A 22,242-nucleotide genomic window follows, 5' to 3' on the forward strand; every position below is an offset into this window, starting at 1 on the left:
ATGAATAAATACTATGAATAACTCTCCTACGATTTGCGAACATTGTAAAGAATGTATCAACAGTATCTCACAACTCATGTTTTAAATTTAACCAATTCTGTCATAATGTAATATGTATAGTGAATATACTGGCAAAAAAACACTATAAATACACCCCACTGCATTTGGTTTTATATTAATGTTGAAATTTAAGTAAGATAAAAGGAAAAGAGACAGTCACAAACATAGCCCAAACATCAAAGAAGCACCACGAAGAGTTGAAGCATTAGTTACAACACAGAGAAGCAGCACTTTCATCACTGAGGTGCTGAGGCAGATGAGAAAGAGATAATGGGCCCCAAGAGATGGGGGATACCTTGACTTCGGACTTTATCAGCAGGGATTCGTTCCATCTGCGTCTCAACAGGGTTGTCCCATCGGGGCCTAATGACCAAGGAATCCTCAGGGAAAGGCATTTGCATGTCAATGAAAGGTTCACTCTCTATTACTGAGGCATTAATGGTGCTGCTTTCATCATCAGACAAGGCAGCAGCCTCCTGTTTGTCTTTCTCTGCCTGAGCCAAACTCTCCACTACCTTAGCTGCTTCTTGACTAATCTCTTCAAAAAATGCAATGGACTGTTTGTTTGTGTCAGTTGGCCGACCCTTTTTTTGTTTTGCTGGTGTAGAAGTTTGAACTGGCTGGCCAGGCTTTCCCCTGACTGGTAATCTTGAAGGAAGTGTCTTAGTTGTGCTGGATAGGTCAGTGCTTGTTGGACGATTCTGGTCCTTTTTGGCTGGTTTCTTGGTGGAATCACTTTCGCAGAAGCTCTTGGCTTTGGAAGACTTTGTTAAACTGGAGCTTATGGATGGGCTTGTGTCTGTCTCAGATTTTCTCCTTGATTGAGGTTTTATGGGCAACTTTGACTTCTTGTCCTTGGCAAGTTCTACACATTCAGACCTGAGGGAGCTGGCCTTAACAGGGATTCGGGATTTTGGTTTCTCTTCCTCTTTGGAGGTGGACATATCTTTTCTAGCTGTAGATGATAGAGATGCTGCAGTGTAACTTTTAGAGACAGGTTTACTTTGGGATTCTGTCTTTTCAGGGGTTTTGGTTTGTTCTATTACTGAGTGCTGATCTTCTGGGGATGAATCTGAGGACTCTTGGTCTTGTTGGGAATGAACTGATCTAGTAACTGTTGACACTGCTGTCTGGATATTGGTTATGACAGTGTCGGAGGAGCCAGGATCAGATACTAAATGTCCCTCACTCATTACTTTGTCTGATTTAACCTCTAACATTGTTTGGTCCTTCTCTAAGGTTTTGGTTGAGGCAGAGTCATCCAATTTGATGGGGGTTTTAGACTTTGAAAAATCTGACTTTGTAGCTGTTGCCAGATTATCCCCAGCAGGAGAATGTACAGATAAATCTGTAGCCTCTTTAAGGAGGTCTTCATCCTCCTCTGCTTTTATTTGCAAAGAGAGGTTGCAACCAATCTCATTCTCAGCATCATTGGATGCGCTAACAGGTGCATTACCCTCTTCTTCAGCTATGCCCTCTACAATGGGTTGCTCTATTTGGTAAAATGCAAACCCTTCCTCCTCGTAACTCCTTTTTGTCATGTCTATTGCACCACTTCTTGTCATCTCAAAAAGTTTTCCTTCTTGGAAAAGGAAAGGATTTTGTTCACTTGTTGGTGTACCCTCCTCAGTGGGTGTCCTTGCTGGTGTTGTGTCTGGAGTCGCCCCTTGGGAATGCCGATCTACAGCCAGACCCAAGATCTTTTGCTCTTCCTCTTTAACTCTTGCTGCAAATGCATCATCATCTTCTCGCACTGAATTCCAGGCGTCTGTCTCTGCTTTTGCTGTAACTCCTCTAGATTCAGTCTTAGGAGGTTCCTCCTCAGCATCATCTTCCTCTGTGTCATCATAAATACATATTTCTGGTTTAAATGTTTCTTTTGTTTGCCCTATAATAATTGGAATAGTATCAGTATCTAAGCTGCCACTACAAATATCAACATAAGATGTCCCTGCATTCCTCATGTAATCCCCTTTGATCTCATCGGTTACATTAGACTCTTCCTGACTATGTGATTTGTAGTCAACATTTTGGTAATTACCTGCCTCCTTCTGCTGTTCATGACTGTAAATTTCTTGATTTCCTTTTGATCTTTTTAAGCTTTGCTCTTTTTGTTCATCGGTTATATTTTTGCTGTTAGATGCAGTTTTGTTTAGCTGTACTAACTCTGAATCGACATAATCTTTGTCCTTAAATTTCTCACTATGAGATTCTTGAAGGTGTGGTTTTATGGTATGCTTTTCTGAGACAGACTGAGGTCTCCTCATTGCTGATTCAGCTGAAGATGCTGCACTGTGGGCCATGGTTTGTTGAATGTCGTCAGATGTTTGGGGGCTCTTATGAATACCTGCTGGAAAAGGAGAGGGAGGTTGTACTTTAATGATCGGTTCAACAGACCGTGCTATCTCTGAGGCTTGTTTGAGTTCACTAAACCCAACATCATCCACAGAGGATGTTTCATGTTTGGATGCAAGCTCAAACAGTTTGAAGCTGTCATCTCCTGCATCAGACGCTACCAAGGTCTGAGAGGATTCACTATCTTTTCTATTGTCCTTTTTGTCTTTTGCATCTTGCTCCATTTCATCAAATGTTTTTATTTTGGCAGCCATTTTAAACATCTCTTCCTCTGGAGTAATTTTCCTCTGTGTCAGGCCACACTTCAACTCATCATCTTCTACTGTCTCCTCTGGGATTACTGATGGCTTAAAGGGAACAATCAGGACCATGGGGTCTGGGGTTTTGGGATTGACCTCATAACTTACCTCTTCAGAACTTGGTGTGTCAGGTGAGAGAGGACTCTTACCCGAACTTGTCATCAGGGACGTCTGCTCACAACTGTCATCGTCGGCATTACCCTCCTGTTCTTTGAGCATTCTACTACGCAAACTGTCTGGGGGGATTTCAGGGGCTTTGGAGGATGTCAGGGGTCCTGTGGTCACACTGGGTTGTTCTACTGTAGGTGGAAAAGTCGGGTTGGTTTTCATCTCTATGGGGCTGCTTTCTAAAGAGTCACGACACGGGGATTCTTTTGTTGGACTAGGCTCAATAGAGTCTGGGGTTTTATGGGAAGAGTTGTCTTCCATCAAGGGACTACCCTCTAAAGAGTCCTTGTGGCTAATAGTAAAAGAGTCATCAGCTACTGGACTAAGGTTCTCTGAATCTTGGTGTCTAAGAGGTAGCACTAAACCACCATGATCCTGTGTAGCTGCCCTTGAGGCCAGGGAGTCAGCAGAGGTTGGTATTGATGGACCATCAAAGGATTCCTCATCGCTCAAAAAACACTCTAGTGTTTCAGATGTTCTTTTTGTCAATTTTCGAGATTTAGATGACTTGGATGACACAGAAACAACGTCCTTATCGACAGAAGTTTGTTCACCCTCAAAGTTCACCCCCCTATTTCCATGAGGAATAGACATAGACTCACTTTTTGTTGGTTCATCCACTGCTTTGCTCAATGCTGGATGATGAACTGTAGCTTCAGATGCCTGCTCATTAGTTGTCTTCATCTCAGTAGAAAAGGAAACAGATACATTACTTGTCTTGACTTTAGGGGTGTCTGCTACTGATTTTGAGGTCTTTGCAAGTATAGACTGAGCTTGTTTTTTCGGTGATAATGAGAGGCTCTCAGGGCTTGTTTCCGGAGTCTCAGCCATGCCCTCATGTTTGTAACTTTCCTCAGAACTCAATGGGGCTTCCACTTCAGCAAGGCTGGCATTGGGTGAGTCGACCAATGCCTCATGTCTAATGCTGTCAGAGCTGTCATCAAATGCACTGTTCTCTGTACCGTTGTCAGCCAAAAGATCTCTGCGCTGTTCCGACAAATTTTGAGGAATTGTTGTTGTCATGCTTGAGTGAGTAAAAGCACTTGCTGACACTATTCCAGAAACCACAGTCTTACCACTCTTTTCCTGTGGATGTTGATGACTCTTTTGACTTGCTTTTGTATCTTCTTCAATGTCTTCAGATTTTTTTATGTGTGGACTACTTTTAACTTCTTTTTCTTCATGGTGATCTTCAGGCTTTAAAACATCAAAAGACACTTCTTCATGTGAAGGTGCTTGGGGAAGACATTGTGATTTTGTGAGGATAGCCTCTGGTTTACTCACTATTGTACCTTCTGTTTTGGAAGGACCTTTGTGCTCAAAGAGCCCAGACTTTCTTTTTGAGGGGTCTTGGCCAGTTTGAAACGCTCTCATTAGTTCTCTTACAGACATGGTTTCTTCTAGTCTCCCAGGCTCAGAGCCTGTTGATCTAGAAGGAGACTGTTTCTGGGGTGAAGAAGTCTGTTTTTTCTGGCCTGATGTTTTGTGATCTTTGACAACAGAAGATGCTTTGGCTTCTGTTGCTTTATATGGAGGTTTTTGGCCTGTTTGTTTTTTCTGACCTTTTTGTTCTTCCTCTACTTTCTTTTGAAGAGCCTTAACTTTCTCTTTAATGGAACCAATAGGTGTCTCCTCAACCACTGGTGAAACAGGAGACTTTTTTTTGTCTCCAGGGACGGGTAGAAAGGCATCCCCTTCGGAAGACTTCCCAGTGCTTTTACTAACAACACTTTCTTTTGTGCTAGATGACTGGGTTTCATCTGTGTGTCCTTGAGGTCCTTTCCTTCTGATTGGCTTTTTTACATCTGTTGTATGGGTCTTAGTGTCTTTTGCCACTGTAGGGACTATTTTCCGACCACCTCTGCGCAGAACAACCTCAGTGAACCTTTGCTGTGATGGAGACTCTTGAGATGCAGTCCTAGATGTTTCAGGCACATCCAATAAGTATTCCTTAACTTCCCCACTGGGAACAGTCTCTATGCCAGGCCTGTCCCTAGCACCCTTTGGTCTCTGTGATCCTCTGTTGACTCGAACTTCCTTTAGAAGTGATTCTTGAGATTCAAAGGCAGCCATCATTTTTGCCTCTTCGATTTCACTTTCTGTTAGTAGAACCCACCCCTCATCCTTCCTATATGGACGGATGTCTGTTTTTTCAGACCCTTCCTTGTCACATGTTCCACTTCTCAGAATTTCACTAACTTTTTCCAAATCCTCTTTGACTTTTTCCATTATCTCAAAAGGCTCTGCTGACACCTCCTCCACCCCCTTATCTAAATAATCCCCTTGCATGGGACCTGCTTTCTCTGAGGAATCAGTGGTCAGAATAGCAGTCATTTTGATAAGGTCTTGTTTCATCTCTGACACTTCAGAGAGTAAATCTGGACTTGCAAGGGCAGGGGAGTCTCGGATCAATTGTGTTTTCAGGAATGATGTTTCGGTTGTTTCAGTGTCTTCATCATCTTCCATTTGGATGACATTTAAGGAGCAAATTAACCAAAATTTAAATTAAAGGGACAGAGATTGGAAAAGGAGATAAGGGATACATTCAAGTTTCAAGGACCAGAAGGCATCAAGATGACAAAAAGCTAAGTGGACTGTGGGATAATGAGTGGTGGAGAGTCTACTGGACTCATGGGAGAATAACAACTGCAAAGCAAATACTAACCAAATCTTAAAGACAACAAAAGAATAAGCAGGAAACTTGCTTATTCACATTTGGTTCAACAGCACACTCACACACAAACAAAAAGACAAACTAACGCGATAATTAAAAAGGGAGACGAAAATAAGCCAACCCAAACACTGGGACATGTACTGAAAAACAGTGACACAAAGTAGACATTGCTCATGTATAACTCATGTCTACAGAAGAAAGAAAGAGAGAGAAAGAGAAAGAGAGAATTCAGAGAATTCAAGAGAGAACTTTATAAAACTGAACTCAGTAAAACTTTTTTTTAAGAAAGCCAGTGATATGCAACTAAAATGGAATAACAGTAAAAAATAAATGTGTTTTTAGAATGTGGAAATAAATGCATTTGAAAAACAACAAAAACAGAATGTTTTTTATCATAACTGAAAGTAATTAAAAAAATTAAAATATTAGTAGTGGCAATGATGAATAGTGTTAAACAAAGATCAGTTCTAAAAAATCATTCACACACACACAAGACAGCATTCAAAATACTCTATGTAAGCTGTTATTTACTTAGTAAACTAACATGTTATTGTGTTGTAAGTTCCATGTAGTAATATATCTGGATTCTAATTTTTACTTACACCTAAACATTAACCTAATGTATGTACTATAGCTCGCATTACATAGTGTGGTGATTTGATACTCTCTAAAGCAATAGTAAGCAAACTATACAATGTTAATATCCAACTGATAAAGCCACACATCTAATAAATAAATAAATACAAACAAACTGGGCAATGACTAGTTTAAATACAGGTTTATATCATGTGCCCACTTCAGTGTTTTGTACATTCCTACAACATATAAAGAGAGGGAAGTGTCTTGCTAGGCTGGCTTATTAGAAAAAAAGGCACTAAAGAGGTACTAATGAGGGTGACTCATACATATTTAGATGGAAATCATAATTTGCTTTGCAGATTGTTATAGTGTAATGAAGGGAATAGGGCTCTAAAACAGTTGAAAACATAAACATCACCACAGTATGAATGAAATTCACATTGTGCATAAAAAGTGATTATTCAATAACCTCTCCCTCTATCATGATTCATAAACCAATCAGAATAATACTAGTATAAAAAAAGAAAGCTACACTCACTAATATCACCTAAAATAAGAAAATGGGGAACCACAGCTCTGCACATTTTTATTTACTTTATTCAACATACTAGATTCAGATCATGAGCTTGTTAGAAAAGAGCCAAACTGAACTGTGTGAGATAAGAGAGACATACAAAACATGTAGAGCAATGGGTCCCCAGAACCAGGATTTAAAAGAATAGTTCACCAAAATGAAAAATAATCCACAAGTAATCCACACAACTCCAGTCCATCAATAAATGTCTTGTGAAGTGATCTGCATGTTTGTAATAAATCCTTAATTAAGACATTTTTGACTTTTAATATTTTTAACCACCTCTATCCATAATATTGCTTTCTCTAGTGAAAAAGACGTCAACTCGTCTAAATCAGGAATGAAATACCCAAAGATCAAGCACAGTTTATAAGCAAAAACAGTCCAAAACAATTCTAAACAAATTTATCATTGGATTTTGATGTGAGAGGACAACAGTGGATGGGCTTTTTCACTGGAGAAAGTGTTATTATAGATTATGGACTCGTATTTTGACCAGAAACAATAGTTTAAAGTTAAAATGCCTTAATAAAGGATGGATTTGTTTCTTACATGCATGCAGCTTTTTATTTCACAAGACCTTAAATGAAGGACTAGAGTTGATGCAAGTGATGTAATGCTAAATTTCTCTAAATCTGTTCCGATGAAGAAACAAACTCATTTATGTCTTGGATGACATAGCATGAGGGTGAGAACATTTTTAGGAAATATTCATTTTTGGGTGAACTATTCATTTAAAACCACTGGTCTAAAGAAAGTGAAAGTTTGAGTAGAAATTATAAAATGGGTGCTTTTGTGTCTCATTTATGCGTATATTAATTAACATAGCACAATGCAATTAATTAACACCTAAAGATAGATGTTTGATAGAATGTTTAAAAGTACACTACGTAACTTTTGTTGCTCTAGCGGTTAATAAACAAAATAATTACATCTTGTGAAAGAACATTGTAGCCAGAGCTACTTAGTCCCAATATAAACATTATAGGTGTACTTTAGTGAGTCAGACAAGGACAAAAACATGTTTCGGTAGATGAATTCATGATGTACTCGCTCAGTTTGTAAATTTTGGGCAAAAAAGTTACATAGTGTATCTTTAAAATCTTATAGAAATTTACTGTTAAAAACTGCTTTTTTAATAGCAAAAGGAACCCATTTTATATATTTTATATAGACCCTTATGCACATAATTTAATAATAATTTTTTGTTGTGAAGTACCAAGGAATGCGAAAGATGTGTGAGAATCATTACCCTGAAGCTTACATTAACATTAATTTAACTGAGAAAGGTGTTCTACAACAAGCAATAGTTAACTCACTCAGACACAAATAATTGTTTAATGGAATGTTAATATCATGCTTTGTAAGTTATTTTACAGTGGTGACATTCTCAGTTAGTAAGTTAAGTGGAAAGGTGTTTGGTGCAAGACAACATATTTTAAGTAAACTAGACATCTTACATTTCTCAAGTGTTCGGCTTGTCTGTAAAGAAAAACAGGTGAAGAAAATTCAGTTGTATACATGCTATGCATTAACAGACATACATTGTTTATAGCTTAAAACTGCCACTTTACTTTCTGATTTTAATGCTATTTGACCCCAGATAAGCTATCTGGATGCTGACATTACATCTATCACAGCTGGTACAGCAAACAATATATAGTTATGAGAAAATGTGTGTAATGATCTGTATTTTATGCATTAAGCCATTGCTACTAAAACAAACAATCAACAACAACAACAACAAAAAAACATTTAAGGAGCCATTCATGAGATTCTAAGGGTTTCAAAACATTTTCTCAATATTAATGTTCACACAACAGTGCACTATCTCTGTGCACTAACACAATACTACTAGTACTACTACTAATAATTAAAGCCAGCGAGACTGCAGACTGGAGTTTAGAACTGAGATAATGGAGGAAAGCAAAGGAAATTTTGTTAATTAAAGTGCAAAATTGCAGTTACCTCCTCATCAGGTTCTTGTTCTGAATCTGATTCCTTTGAGGAGCAAAAAGCAGCAAAAAAGGAAGAGAGCGCCAGAAGATAGAAAGGACAGAGGTACAAAAAAGACAGAAGGGGACAGAGAGAGCAGGCAAAGCAGTTATCACAGCAACAGAACATGTCTGAGGCCAGCCAGTGAGGTGTGGTGTGACAGGGGTTAGGTGCAACAGAAATGCATAAAAGCATTTATCAGTTTTAACCCCAATATATTGCAATATTAAACAAGGTAACAAAATAAAGAAATAGAAGGAAAAGATGGCCCTAATGATGAGGCCTTCCAAATAACCACAGCAATGAGTTGTGTAATAGACTTGTGGTGCTTCAACTATGTCTGATAAAGTTACTCACATGTTAAAGTTTATATAAAGCTATGTAGATATTGTGGTCTGAAACGATCATATAACGGCAGCAAAATGCATGATGCATGCAAACCTGCCATAAAAGCTGACAAAACAAACAATCACAAAATAAATGGAAATGTATTTATCAGCTCTGTAATGTCAGTAATAGCATAGGTCATGAACTTACCTTTGAGTAAGCTGGCAGGGTGATGTTTAAATTGCATATTGCACTATGAGTCAAAGTCCTATAAGATCTTGGCTCTTTTGTGAAGGACAAACGTCCACAAGGTTCTTGAGTGTTGTCTCGTATCTACAAAAGATTCACCAAGTGTGCAGTTAAACCATTGTATGAATCCAATTCTAATTCTTCAGATATATCATAGTTGACTTACTTTGATAAAAAGAGCCAGTCGATTCTCTTTAAAGGCATAGAAGCTGAAGACAAGATGCTGGCCACTTTTTGTTAGAGGAACCAGGTTTCCAAAACAGTCTACATAGATTGGTTTACCTTCTAATACCTGGAATGCAACATAATAACAATCTCTTTGCTAAAAACGCATTCAAACGTGTGTGTGTGTGTGTGTGTGTGATTGTAAAATAATTTCCTAAATGTGGATTGCAATCAATTTTGGGGAGAATCTATCATATTTGTATTATACACTGCAAGAGTGGGACAATCAGGAACCATGTGACTGAGAAAATAACATGTTGATTAATGTGAGGGGAGGAGAACGAAGTTACATAGTTACACCCTAAACTAAAGACAGTGTCTAACTGGTCAGAACCAGAACAAGTCATCTACTATAATTAGTCTAGTCTAAGTTAAACTTTGCCCCACAGCCTTAGTTTATCACTCAATTAATAAATGGTTTGGTCAGGTTGGGTCTGTGAGATAGAATGCATTGCTAGAAACTTCAGATTCACTTTTCTAGTCTTTAGAAAGCCAATTTTTAACTTTCTTTCCTTCTATCTTTCAGATTATTAAAATGTGTGTATTCATGTGTTAGAACAGTTTACATCTATTAGAATGAATAAAATACATTTTTTAATAAAGTATTGTCTTTACTTCCCTTCTGATAATAACTTACGCCTTCATTTGATGTGGTCTCTCATCCCATAAACCAGTCACATTTTTTACAATAATAATGTCCCTTACGAAAAAGAAGTTTATTCAAGTGTGCTATTAGTATACTTCTTTTAAACTAATATATATACTTTTAGTTTACTTTTTATGCATTTCTCAGAAATGGGCTTTATGTACTTCTCAGGAATATATTTAAAATGACATTTAAGTATACTTGACTTATACTTAGAAAAATTCTAAATATATTTGAGCTATACTTGTGCTCCTATAATCTGTGTTTTCATTGTTATATGGTAGGGGACGCTAGTACACATCTTCTGTACAGAATTTCCAAAAAGGTGAAGAAGAAACCGAAACAACAGATACTTCCACATGTAATATTACATGATCATCTTACATAAAACAGCATCAAAACTGTGTAGCGTTATGGAATAAAATGCCAACCAATAGCCGGGTTTCCATCCAAAGTTGCGAATTTAACTTATGCGCAAAATTGGAATATTGCATAAAACATTTGCGAACAAGCAACATTTCCATCCAACGAGTCAAAGAGAACAAAATCATCACTTCCTGGTAAACTGGCACTAAATAGCCTATAGAAAACTAGGATAAGCTACTGAATATAATAATTTTCATATATGAAAAATTACTTGCGCCTCAGAGCGAGCAGACGAAACAATAAATGCTGTCATTGCTTTCGGAGGTGAATGCTGCTGTTTGGGAACACAGTTGTGTGAGACAATTATACAGAAATACTTTGATGACAGACTTTGCTCAGGCATTTCAGAACGACCATAACAACATTTCAGATGCTGTGAACGAGATCGTCCACTGCTAGTCAAGTAATTCCGTCTCATAGCACAAAGTCATATGACTTTTTTGATGCGCTTGGAGGAATTTATTCGCAAAATGCATTTCCATCTCCCATTATTGGCATTAATTAAGTCAAAAACCACCTCAAGCAAGCGTAAAAACTTTTTTGCGAATTAAGGGATTTTTATTAGAAATGTGGCATTTTCATCATGCAACACTTCAAAATGCACATTAAAACAGGGTGATGGAACCCCAGCTACTGAAGAGGTAATAATGACTGTCAAGCTTTGGGGTGTTGATCAACTCTAGTTTTGATTATCATTCTGAATCCAATTCTTAGTCTTTTTTCAGCTTTTTGTTCAAAATGTTGTTTATTTCTTTATTTTTATTTATTTATGAAACTTACATTCAAGTGTTTAAAAATAATGCATGAAGCTAGAATAAAATGTTTTCGTTTACAAGCAGATACCCTGTTCTTTCTTTTGATGTTTTGTATGTTCAGATATTCATATAACAAAATATATACAAATTAATACCTAAATAGGGACATAATAGTATACTTAAAGTATGATGTAAAGTTCACTTAAAGAAAACTTACGAGTATACTTGCAGTATAAAACTACTAAACTAGTAGTTTACTGAGACTATACTTCAAAGTGTACTAAAAATGCTACTACAAGTATTTAATTAGTAAACTATCAGTATACCTATAAGTTCACTTTTAGTATAGTTGCAGTACAAGCTAAAAACATAGATGTAAACTAGTTGTGTACTCAAAGTTTACTACTGTTATACTTAAAGTATACTTAAAAGTATACTTTTATATACTAGAATGTGGGCCAATTTAGTCTCAAGGAGTATTGAAATAGTACACTTACAAGTATACTACCAGTACACTGATATTTGTATACTTACTACATAAAGTATACTTAAAAATATACTTGAACTTTACTTAAGCATACTTAATAAAATAAACTTGAAGTATACTACTTTTTGGTAAGGGGTGGTTAAAAGGTGAGTATAATTGAAACTCCCAACCAATTACTATGCAAGGAGAGTTGGTTGGAAACCACTAGTTTAGACAATACAATACTGAGAAATATCTGAGTGGGCTGCATTGAAGTATATTAACAAGAATCCAGTGTAGCAATACCCATGACTCACCTCCACATCTCGGCTACGTGCCACTTCTGTAAAGTTCTCTTGCTGCTCCAAAGTTTTGTCCATTTTATCATCAGTCATACAGAAACAGCGCAATCGAGCCTCAATAGGGTCATGTGTTTTGGCAAAGATGACGAATTTGGCCATGTAAGGTACACAGATGATCTCACGATACACCTGAGTGGCAAAGTTCACCGACTCCTGCATCTGCCTGCAGTCTATAAGCCAGAATCTGATGAAGAAAATGTGGGAGATATTGGTGCTTATTTTAATTAATTATTTCATTAATTAATTAATTTGTTTATTTATTGTTTGTTTGTGTGTGAGCTTCACTGAGGACTGGCGGTTAGAACGGGAACATTTATAATTCAAAAACAAGGACTAAACTTGTTTCATCTTTTCCAAAAGACATAATAGTATATATGCATTTAACATATATTGAGTAATGCTCTACCAGGCAATGCTTGTAGAGAAAATACCTGGCAGACACATTTGTGGTGAAAGACACACAGTCATTGGTGAATGTTAATGGTGTAGTCCCAGTGATATCCTCCCATTGAGCAGGAGTGGTCCCACCTAAACATGCAAAAATGGTCTTTGGTTACACAATACAAATATGTTTATAAATTCAGTAACAATGTTTGTAGTATTTTCAAAAGATTTTTAATGGTTTTCTTGATTCTTTTTGATTTGTTGGTCTCTCATTTATCTTCTTATATTTATTTTTTATATCATGCAATTTTTCTCCTCTGTAAAAATGTACAGACTGTAAAATCTTCTTCCAAACAGTAATTTTTATTCATATTTAAGATCCAGGAACTACAACAACAATGGCATATTATAGACATATATAACCAGAAATTGGTATTTTTATTTCAAATCAGAAGTAGATCATTAAGCTCAGTGCAAGTAGATTATTCTTGGCTCTACAGTACACGACTTAACCCATGCCACTGGTTGTAGTACTACAGTGTTTCATTTAACCTTTAATACACATTTAATGCATATTGTGCTACCTACAAAATGAAGGGCATTTTGTTTGGTTTCTGTATATTCCTGTGTACTTTCTCACCTGTGATGCTGCATAGCAAACGTAATGTAGGAGTATCTCCACCTCCAAAGCCGCCATGGATTGGGTCAGCGGAGCTCTTTGGGACAGGGATGGTCATGGTTATGGGTTTATGGAATTTCCTCCTCCGTGGTTCCAGAGTGACTATAGGGCTGAATGTGGCTTTATTACCCAAATTCTTCCTCACTACATCAATACCCATTGATTGAGCCTAGCCAAAAAGCAAAGGCAATAATGAATACAACTATCATAACGATAGGTTCAGAGCAAATGAATAATGTAAAGTAACACATTGTATCTCATTGTCATTTGTTCAAAATGTATGTAAATATTGTGACTGTTACCAACAGAATTCCCCAATGATATAATAAAGCACTAAAATTGTTATTAAAATAACTATTATGTAAATCTGAGAAGTTTTAACTTTTGTCTTAAAAATCAAAAAGACAGTGGCACACTGAAAGTACATTGTACTATTTCTGCTACTTTGAATTGAATTACTGATTACTAAAATCAAGCTTAAACTAGCAGAATTTGAACAAAATATTGTGACATGAAAGAGATAGAAAAAAGATGACTGTTATAACATTATTATAACATTAACATTATTATAATGTTATAGCTAAATGAACAGCAATTAAAATTAAATTAAACTAAAATACAGCTGTGTGCACTATAATTCTACATTGTAATATTTTTTATTTAATCTCCATGCTACCTGCAGGCCAACACGTATGCGTTTAGTGAGAGCTCCCTCTGGGAAGACAGCCTGCACTTGAGGGACCACTGTGCTACTCAGAATTCCACCTTCTGGACCAATGAGATTACTGTCCTGCTTAATTCGTGACACCACAGCAAAATACTGTGGAAAGTCCCGAGTGATAATGCGACAGATTCGCTTTCTCTCCAACTCTTCTGGTGGGTCCAGTCCTAAAAAAAAAAAATTACTTGTACATAACGTATGGAGCAGCCAAAGAGAAAGGGACTATTTAATTGCACAGACCTGCATGACTATGTTAGAAAGAAGGAAGGTTATCATTTGTATTGGTCATATTCATGTTACGCTTATATGTAGACGATCTGTTTTTTTTCTTTTTTCTTACCCTCATCCATGCCGTTGAGGATCTGGTTGAGCTCCTCTTCTGTGTACTCACAATGATGCTCTTTCCAACTCTCTCCCGTCTCACTGCGTAAGATCACCAGCTCCCTCTCTTTTCCTCTTAGAGCCGCAAAGTGAGGGATCTCCACAATCACCGGCCTAACACCCAGCAGGAAGTTAAAGAATGTTATTCATAAAAAAACATGTGTATGTGTGTGTTTATGTGTTTTGAATTCTATATTTATGTACAAAGTCTATATATCTACCATATTATCTACAGTTAAGCTAATAAATTTAGCTCTGAAATCACTGTAACAAATGACCTTGAGAGGCTTGCTGTTTTAATGTAATGCAATTGGTATAATAATATTCAGAAATAGGAATGAGAAATTTCCTATTACATTTACTTTTCTCTAGTTCAGTAACGGTAACTGCAAAGATTAGTAACTGGATCCAATAAAGTTCATATCATGTAGGCTACACATAAATGATGTGTATTATATTGTATTTTTATTGTTTTATTTCATTAGAATGTTTAAAAAACAAACACACAAAAAAAGAAAGTTTATGAAAAGCAACTGGACTTGGCTTTCAATTCGTTTTAAGGTCAGTGCTGAAACATCTTGACATGCCCAAATATCTTTTGATACAAGTCTTAATACTTGATTAAAATTCTACTGGACATACCTACTAGACTATGGCCTAAATGAGTGAAAACTTTCACAAATATACTACAACGTACCTGCCACATATACCAATATTCATATTATGCTGATACTTAAAAAATGCACACAACCACTGAAATTCATGCTGCAACAAAAGTAGCTCAGCAAATGGCAAAAAAAAGAAATAAATAAACAAAAGAAAAAAAAAAGAGATGAGCACAAAAAGCTGGGTACAAACATTCATCTAAAGGAGCTAAAGGAAACAACACACTTCACTATAAATATGCCAATCACTACAAATAGTATGTTTTGGGAATGTTGTTTTGATCATGAATTTCCCAAACCTGTGAAATTTTGATAGTGAAGTATATAAGTATATCCACAATTTGTTAATCAGTTTCAACAAGTTTGGAAACAATCATGAGTAATCATGACTAAAATATAAAATATAAAAAAAAAAAAAATGACACTAGGGTGCACCTATGGTACCATACACTACTATACAGAGACACTTCACAATGAAAGCAGAATACAACCAAATACAACACAATTAAAAAGGAAGATAGTGTGAAAGGAGAAAGTGGGATGTGGGACTGGCATCCATTGGTTGTTTTATGTGTCACTCCTACCCCAGAAATTTTGTCCCTGGTGGGCCCAGTTGCAGAATGCGGCTAACCAAACTCTCACCCTCATTCAGAGGGGGCGGGGCAGTAGGGAGGTGGAGCTTACTGTCATCCAATAGCAGCAGTGAGAAAAGAGAGCATAGATGGCATATTGTCGAGTTTCCTGTGTAGATCCATTTCCATTTAGAATAGAAAAGTCATAAAAGTTTAAATTCCTCTTTGTTTTTAGTAAGAGTACATTCCCTTTTTAAAAAATATTTCGAAATTTTTTTATTGTTGTTCTGATTATTAGAAAATAGCTGTAAAATCTATAGTTTTTGTAATACAAGTGATTATTTTTATTAATTGTCAAAGTTTTTTTTATTTATAAAATAAATCAGTAACTTTTAGGACATGATAATATACTGTATATCAAATGTTTACAATATATTATTTTGTTGGTGATATAAGCAACTAATATTGTAATTATTTCCTAGTTTAGTTTCTTAAAGACCATGCTAAAAGCCTGTTCCATGCAAACTCCTGGGAACTCCAATGACTCATGGGAGCATTAAAACAGAAACATCATTACTAAAAATATTTTCAAAAGTTCATTTTTCAAACTAATCTGAAACTGTCCGAATATTCATTACTACATTATTCAACTATTTGCTTGCATCATCATTCAAACATGTTCATGCTAGTCTCCAGTTGGCATTTTGTTAAGGGTCAATTATTATTATTTTTAATTTGAGATTTATGCAACATCTGAAAGCTGCATAAATAAGCTTTCCATTGATGTATGGTTTGTTAGGATAGGACAATATCTGGAAGAGATCCAACTATTTGAAAATCTGCAGCCTGAGGGTGCAAAAAAAAAAAAGTAAATATTGAGAAAATTGCCTTTAAAGCTGTCCAAATGAAGTCCTTAGCAATGCATATTACTAATCAAAAATTAGGTTTGGATATATTCACGGTAGAAAATAACAAAATATCTACATGGAACATGATCTTTACTTAATATCCTAATGATTTTGGCATAATTTTGACCCATACAGTGTATTGTTGGCTATTGCTACAAAAATACCTGTGCTACTTATGGTAGGTTTTGTGGTCCAGGGTCACGTATATGTACTGTATAGGTATATTTAGGTTTATTACTAGATTATGTTTTTTTTTTTTTTGCATATAAATGAAAATGATTTTGTTCATTTTGTAAAAAATGTGGAAATTATTTTTTACTAGGTTTTCACACGCAAATTTGAATCTATAACCCTGTCGAATCTGAATCTATTAGGGGGTGCTTGTAAGAACACTTCTGAAACCTAAAAGGACAAATGGGACACTCTGCAGTCTTCAAGTTCAAGTTCAATTTTGCATGACTGCAAGTAAAAGCAGGCAACATTGCCTACCTCATCACAATAATGGTTCCTCTAGTTAAAACAATTACCCCTTTAAACCATGTGCCCCTATGGTACATGATGGGCCCTTTATATCAAGTCAGGCTGCAAAATGAAAATGGCCTTGTTTATTATTGTAACCTCTATTTCCTGATTGGGGGAACAAGACATGGTGTTGTGTTTTGGCAGGAGGAACACTACATCTCATTCCGTCCATCAGGGAATGGAGGTTAAAACAGTATCCAAGAATTTCCCTATCTGTCAGTCACTTTGTTGTTGTGTCAAACTACTGACTAGGGGTCCCCATGGAAAGTGTCGTGTGCAGGTGTTGGCAAGCTATTGTGTGCAGGGAAACAAATGAACTCGGCTACATCGTAACCTTCCCAAAGCCCCATGTAACCCTTGTAGTCATTTTGATCTTTTCTGTTCTTTTTTTTCCATAGTTGTCTGCAGACCAGAGCATTAAGGATGTGCTCTTCCTCCCAAATGGGAGGAGGAAGGAAAGCTACTGAGACCACATCCTGCCCAAAGGGAGGTTAATATGTGGAGAATACATCACATGGATGAGTACTAGAATATGCTGCAGATACAATCTTTTGGCGAGATTGAGAACTTCATTTGATGCAACACTGACAGTGCATGGGTATTCTTTAGCGAATAGCTGTTGAGTGTACATTGGCTGTGCACTTGCCATTGAGGTGCATTATTGAATTAAATGTCCACAATGGTTTCACACACCACTACAAATGGCTGTCCACTCAAATAAGGCTCTATATAAGGATGTGGAGCAATATAAGACACAGCCCTGTACTTGCATTATATGTAGATTTCCATTCATCAATTGTTAGTCAGCAAGGGAAAAACATATAAAATCAGTCGTGGAGCAATTTAAGAAGGATTAATTTTTTGCTGGTACGATGAATTTCACTGCAAGCCATTTAGCAAAATAAATGAATAATAAAATAATAATTAACAAAGCTTAAGGTGTTACAACCTTGTTAAATACAGAAATGCAAGAGCAAAATCAGTAATTTTGATAGGAGGAGAGTAATAAAAGCAGCAAAGAAGTCCATGACAACATTGTACAATATTTCATCAAAGCACTGTTAAAATTGGAAAAACTGCTCCCTTTGCATATTATTAGTATTATTATATATACTACTAATAATAACTATTTACAATTTATTGTTATTTTACAACCTTTTATATAATTTGGAATTAAAATTAATGCATAGTTCAGTCATAAAACTCTCCTGGGTAGCTGACTGGATCTTTCAAGCTGACAACACAGTAAATCAATATCTCTTTCCTTTCTACGCAACCTTATTTATTTCCACCCCAACCTGGTCCAACTCAGTTCTGTGTGCCTTTAGCCCTCCTCCACCCCAGCACCACCTTTCTAGATCTTCTACAGGAGTTCTCCCCATTTTACCTTGCAACAGTGATATGTATCCATTGCAATTCTAAGTATGTTTCAAGTATTAAGTCAAAGTGAAATTGTATACATTAAAGCTGAAAGGGGAAAAAAATAATTTATATATTCGGAAGTAAAGATTTTATCATGTTTGCTAAAATACCATTTTCAATGTACTTTAGTCTATTACCCACCCCTAAATGTCACTTAAAACAAGCAAAGTGTGATGGGTGGTTTAACATGTAGATTAGATGGTCCTTTAGATCTAAAAGAATAAGGTTTACACTGGTGTGCAAGATATGTACAAGATACTGCGGAAGATACTGGTGTTTCCAGTGTAGCCCAGTGCACCAGACTACTTTGAGCATTGATTAAAAGTCAGCATCTCATATTCTGATAATTTAATAGTCAATATAAAAAGATAACATGTTCAGAGTTTAAATAGCAATAAGACACATTATTTTGTGTCTGGATTTCACTATCTGCCGAGCAAACTCAAACCAACAGCTGCTTACCCAAGGAACTGAGCTCCAGAGGGTCCAACCTCAATCAGCCTGCTAGCTAGACCGTCACCCTCTACCATGGGGGGCATGGTTGCCAGTCGGTGCCTTTTCACCAGTCTACAGGTGACTCGAGTAGGGGCACTGCATTTCCGCGGTGGAATGATCAGTCGTAGACCATTGTGGCGGCATCCACGCATGGCACCTCCACGGGCATCCACCATGAAGCTGACTAAGAAGCTGCATTGAGGATGAACAATGTAAAAATTTTTTTTTAAAGGCACCATATCTTCAGATAAAGTAAGAGTTTAGTCACTTCAAAAGGTGATCATGATATTCCAGCCTGGTCTCATTGTTTATAAGTGGGTATTATTAGTATGTAATATTTACAGGTACAACAATATGTTTTGTGTGTTTGGATAGATACTGAAATGTACAATATGGATGGACTGACAACATCTAAAATGTAAATATTATTTGTGTATTTACACCTATAAAAACTGTAATATTAAACCTAAAACTAAACATAACCACTGTTTATAAAAAGAATATATATAAAATATAACAGGCAAAAACATGTAATTACCTTAAAAAGAAAAGCTTGAATTTGATTGGGTTATTTTTGTTTTTTTGGTGTTAAATTAATAAATTAAATGAGCAACTGCCGTAAACAAACGCAACTAAAATCATAACCTCCATGATCATAAATACAGTATCAACCATTAATTCCATGAATTCGATATTCATAAATAATGGTTTGTAAATATGTTTGCCTATACAGTTTTTCATGTGTAAATTAGCATCGTTTTCAGATGCAATCAATACGGTAATATTGTACATTTTATTGTCTATGCAAACGTAAATGAATGTATGTGTGGCAGAACTACATTTACTACAGAACCACATCATGTAAAATACATACAAATACCCTTGAGATCCCGGTGGATAACATTATCAAAACAACATATATCGGTGTTTGATTTTCATGCAAACACACACACAACACCTGCGCAAATTGTCTGGAAATGTGGATATACAATCCTAGAGACACAACATGCACAGCAAACAAAAATGCCCATGTTTATGTATATGAAAATTCTGTTTATGTAAAGTATATGTAAGTATATTTTAATTTTGCAAGAATTAAAATTTGTATGCAATCACTTTTTGTGCTGGTTATGGTAATGCACTTAATTCAATTTCAGTAGTTAACTTGGTTAATCTGGATCTTTGTACACCAACACAAGCTTTCTTATTCTTTAAAATCAATCCTCACAGAATGCAGGTCAGCATTAAACAAATAATCACAGGCCATTTTCTGTTCCTGCAACAAAATGTATAATCCACTATTGTTCTTTCAAAGAAAACATGCTTTTTTCCCCTTAATTTTATTTATGGCTCAATTTGTATTGTTATGTGTCTTTGATACATTTAAATTAAACATGTATTTTATTGTATATATTGTATAATAATAATAATAATAATAATAATATGTTAAGTTACAGTAATGTTACAGTAATGGTGTAATATCACATTATACTGGGTAAGTTTTGTCTGTCACAAAATCCATGATTATAACACACACACACACACACAAAAAAAAAAAGAGAAACAGACAAATACTGTGTTAGTCTCCAAGAAATGTTTGTGAAATGATAAATAACATTCAGATGACTTCAAACTTGCAGTGCCTTTTGGCATCTTTAGGGTGTAAATACGTGTGTGTGTGTGTGTGTGTGTGTGTGTGTGTGTGTGTGTGTGGCCTATTACACACAGGCCTTTACAAATTACAATAATCCAAAAGGCATAGCAAGAAGATGGCAGACTAGGTGATTCCTGTGCAGAATGCACACTGAAAGGAGCAGAGGAGGTCTGAGGTCAAATGACACGTTGCAGTCACCTGCTATTGTCATGGTCATGACATGGAGAACAATGGCTGAAGACCAAAATTACCATCCATCAGAGAAAAAAAGTCAGAAAGAGAGAAGGAAGTTTGAAAAACAGAGGAACTTACAGTAAGTGAGAAGTGATATAGTAACTTTGCATTTTCAAGGCCACCATCCTACAAGTTTCTGGTTGTTAAAAATGTGTGCAGATTATGTATGCTTATTATTTAAAAAAACTTTAATACCAAGGCAATATCAATAAGACCAGTAACATATAAAAAGTAAACAGAGTAAATTTTGATTCCACGTTGACCATTAATACAAAGAGTTACAGTATTTGTATGTGAGAGCAAGAATGTGTTTGATGGAGAGCATGAAGTTGTTTTCTATACCCGGAATGAGCAGGACTTGAGGAAAGTGCTATGTTGTCCAAGTTTTCCGTTTCCCAGCTATATGAGTCCTTTTCATTTTCTCCTGCAAGTGAAGACACCTGGAGTGGATAAAGACATCTTTGTTAAAATTGGGGCTTTATCTACTAATACAGACATGAAATGCAGAATTCAAGAAGCCAGAATCTTTAAAAACGTGTATATTTATATAAAAAAAGTTTACTAATCTGTTCATTAATCATATCAGTTCTTGAAGGCCACCACAGTGTATCACAAATGCATTCATATAAAACATTATTTTACAATAAAAAAAAATGGATGCATGAAAAAATCCTCAACTTTACCTGGTTGCTGTATATCATATCCTCCATCATCCCATAGTGTCTTGCAGGGTAGTAACTTTGGTGAGTGGGTGTGTAGGACCTGTCCAAACTAAAGAAAAACATACAGTACACACAATCAATAGGTTGTCATCTTTTACATTTATTTATATACCACATTATACAATACAGAAGTCATGGTAGTATCATTACTGATACAATTCCATCCATCCAGTAGCAACTAGCTCGAAAAATACAGTGCATTAGAACAAAAATAGTGGATCATCTTTAAAACAATTACTGATACGTAGAGACTGCAGCGTTCCTCACATACCTTTGTAAGCGACTATGTCAGCAATAGCAAAAAGAAGAATACATGAGTTACAAATACATTTACACATTTAAATATAAAGCATTTAAATTATGTTTGAGTTATACTAAGGAACTGTAAGTATTCTGTAATAAAGTGAGAACTGAATATGAAAAATGACAGTTTGCTAATTTTATGTTTGGCAAATTGCACTATAAGAAAATAGCAGGTTTTCGAAAACAAGTATAACACTATTTAACAACTTACATTTCATTAAGAATCAAAACTAACTTACCTGTCTGATCGGCCTCCTTCTAAACTGAAGCGCAAGTAGTTCATCCCATCCAGGTACTGCCCAGGTAGAGAGTCGTCTCCTAACTCTCTCAAATCTTCTGCTCTCAAATATTCTCCACCATCACCTGTCATGGTGTCATCACCTGTGGACAGACAGATTATGTTATTACTGTAATCCCATA

At 36.0% G+C, this 22,242-nt stretch overlaps 1 protein-coding gene across 42 annotated transcripts in view; it reads right to left on the minus strand.

Moving 5' to 3' along the window:
* The window catches only part of ank2b (ankyrin 2b, neuronal), a 158,594-nt gene that overhangs the window by 28,251 nt on the left and 108,101 nt on the right, over positions 1-22,242 (minus strand). For 15 of the 42 annotated variants that reach the window (XM_058781273.1, XM_058781270.1, XM_058781275.1 and 12 more), the window contains 17 exons: positions 22,062-22,203; positions 21,791-21,802; positions 21,481-21,568; positions 21,140-21,237; positions 20,762-20,797; positions 18,877-19,101; positions 15,575-15,673; positions 14,285-14,439; positions 13,900-14,111; positions 13,185-13,392; positions 12,592-12,688; positions 12,116-12,344; positions 9,447-9,572; positions 9,242-9,364; positions 8,678-8,710; positions 8,170-8,191; positions 356-5,341 (listed from right to left, as the gene is read on the minus strand). In XM_058781273.1, the coding sequence (XP_058637256.1) occupies positions 356-5,341; positions 8,170-8,191; positions 8,678-8,710; positions 9,242-9,364; positions 9,447-9,572; positions 12,116-12,344; positions 12,592-12,688; positions 13,185-13,392; positions 13,900-14,111; positions 14,285-14,439; positions 15,575-15,673; positions 18,877-19,101; positions 20,762-20,797; positions 21,140-21,237; positions 21,481-21,568; positions 21,791-21,802; positions 22,062-22,203 (6,891 nt within the window). The remainder of the gene's footprint in view (positions 1-355; positions 5,342-8,169; positions 8,192-8,677; positions 8,711-9,241; positions 9,365-9,446; positions 9,573-12,115; positions 12,345-12,591; positions 12,689-13,184; positions 13,393-13,899; positions 14,112-14,284; positions 14,440-15,574; positions 15,674-18,876; positions 19,102-20,761; positions 20,798-21,139; positions 21,238-21,480; positions 21,569-21,790; positions 21,803-22,061; positions 22,204-22,242) is intronic. The other 27 variants (XM_058781274.1, XM_058781302.1, XM_058781292.1 and 24 more) reach the window with 19 other exon arrangements.

The sequence above is a fragment of the Onychostoma macrolepis genome, chromosome 07 (assembly GCF_012432095.1).
Source record: "Onychostoma macrolepis isolate SWU-2019 chromosome 07, ASM1243209v1, whole genome shotgun sequence".
Taxonomy (NCBI): domain Eukaryota; kingdom Metazoa; phylum Chordata; class Actinopteri; order Cypriniformes; family Cyprinidae; genus Onychostoma; species Onychostoma macrolepis.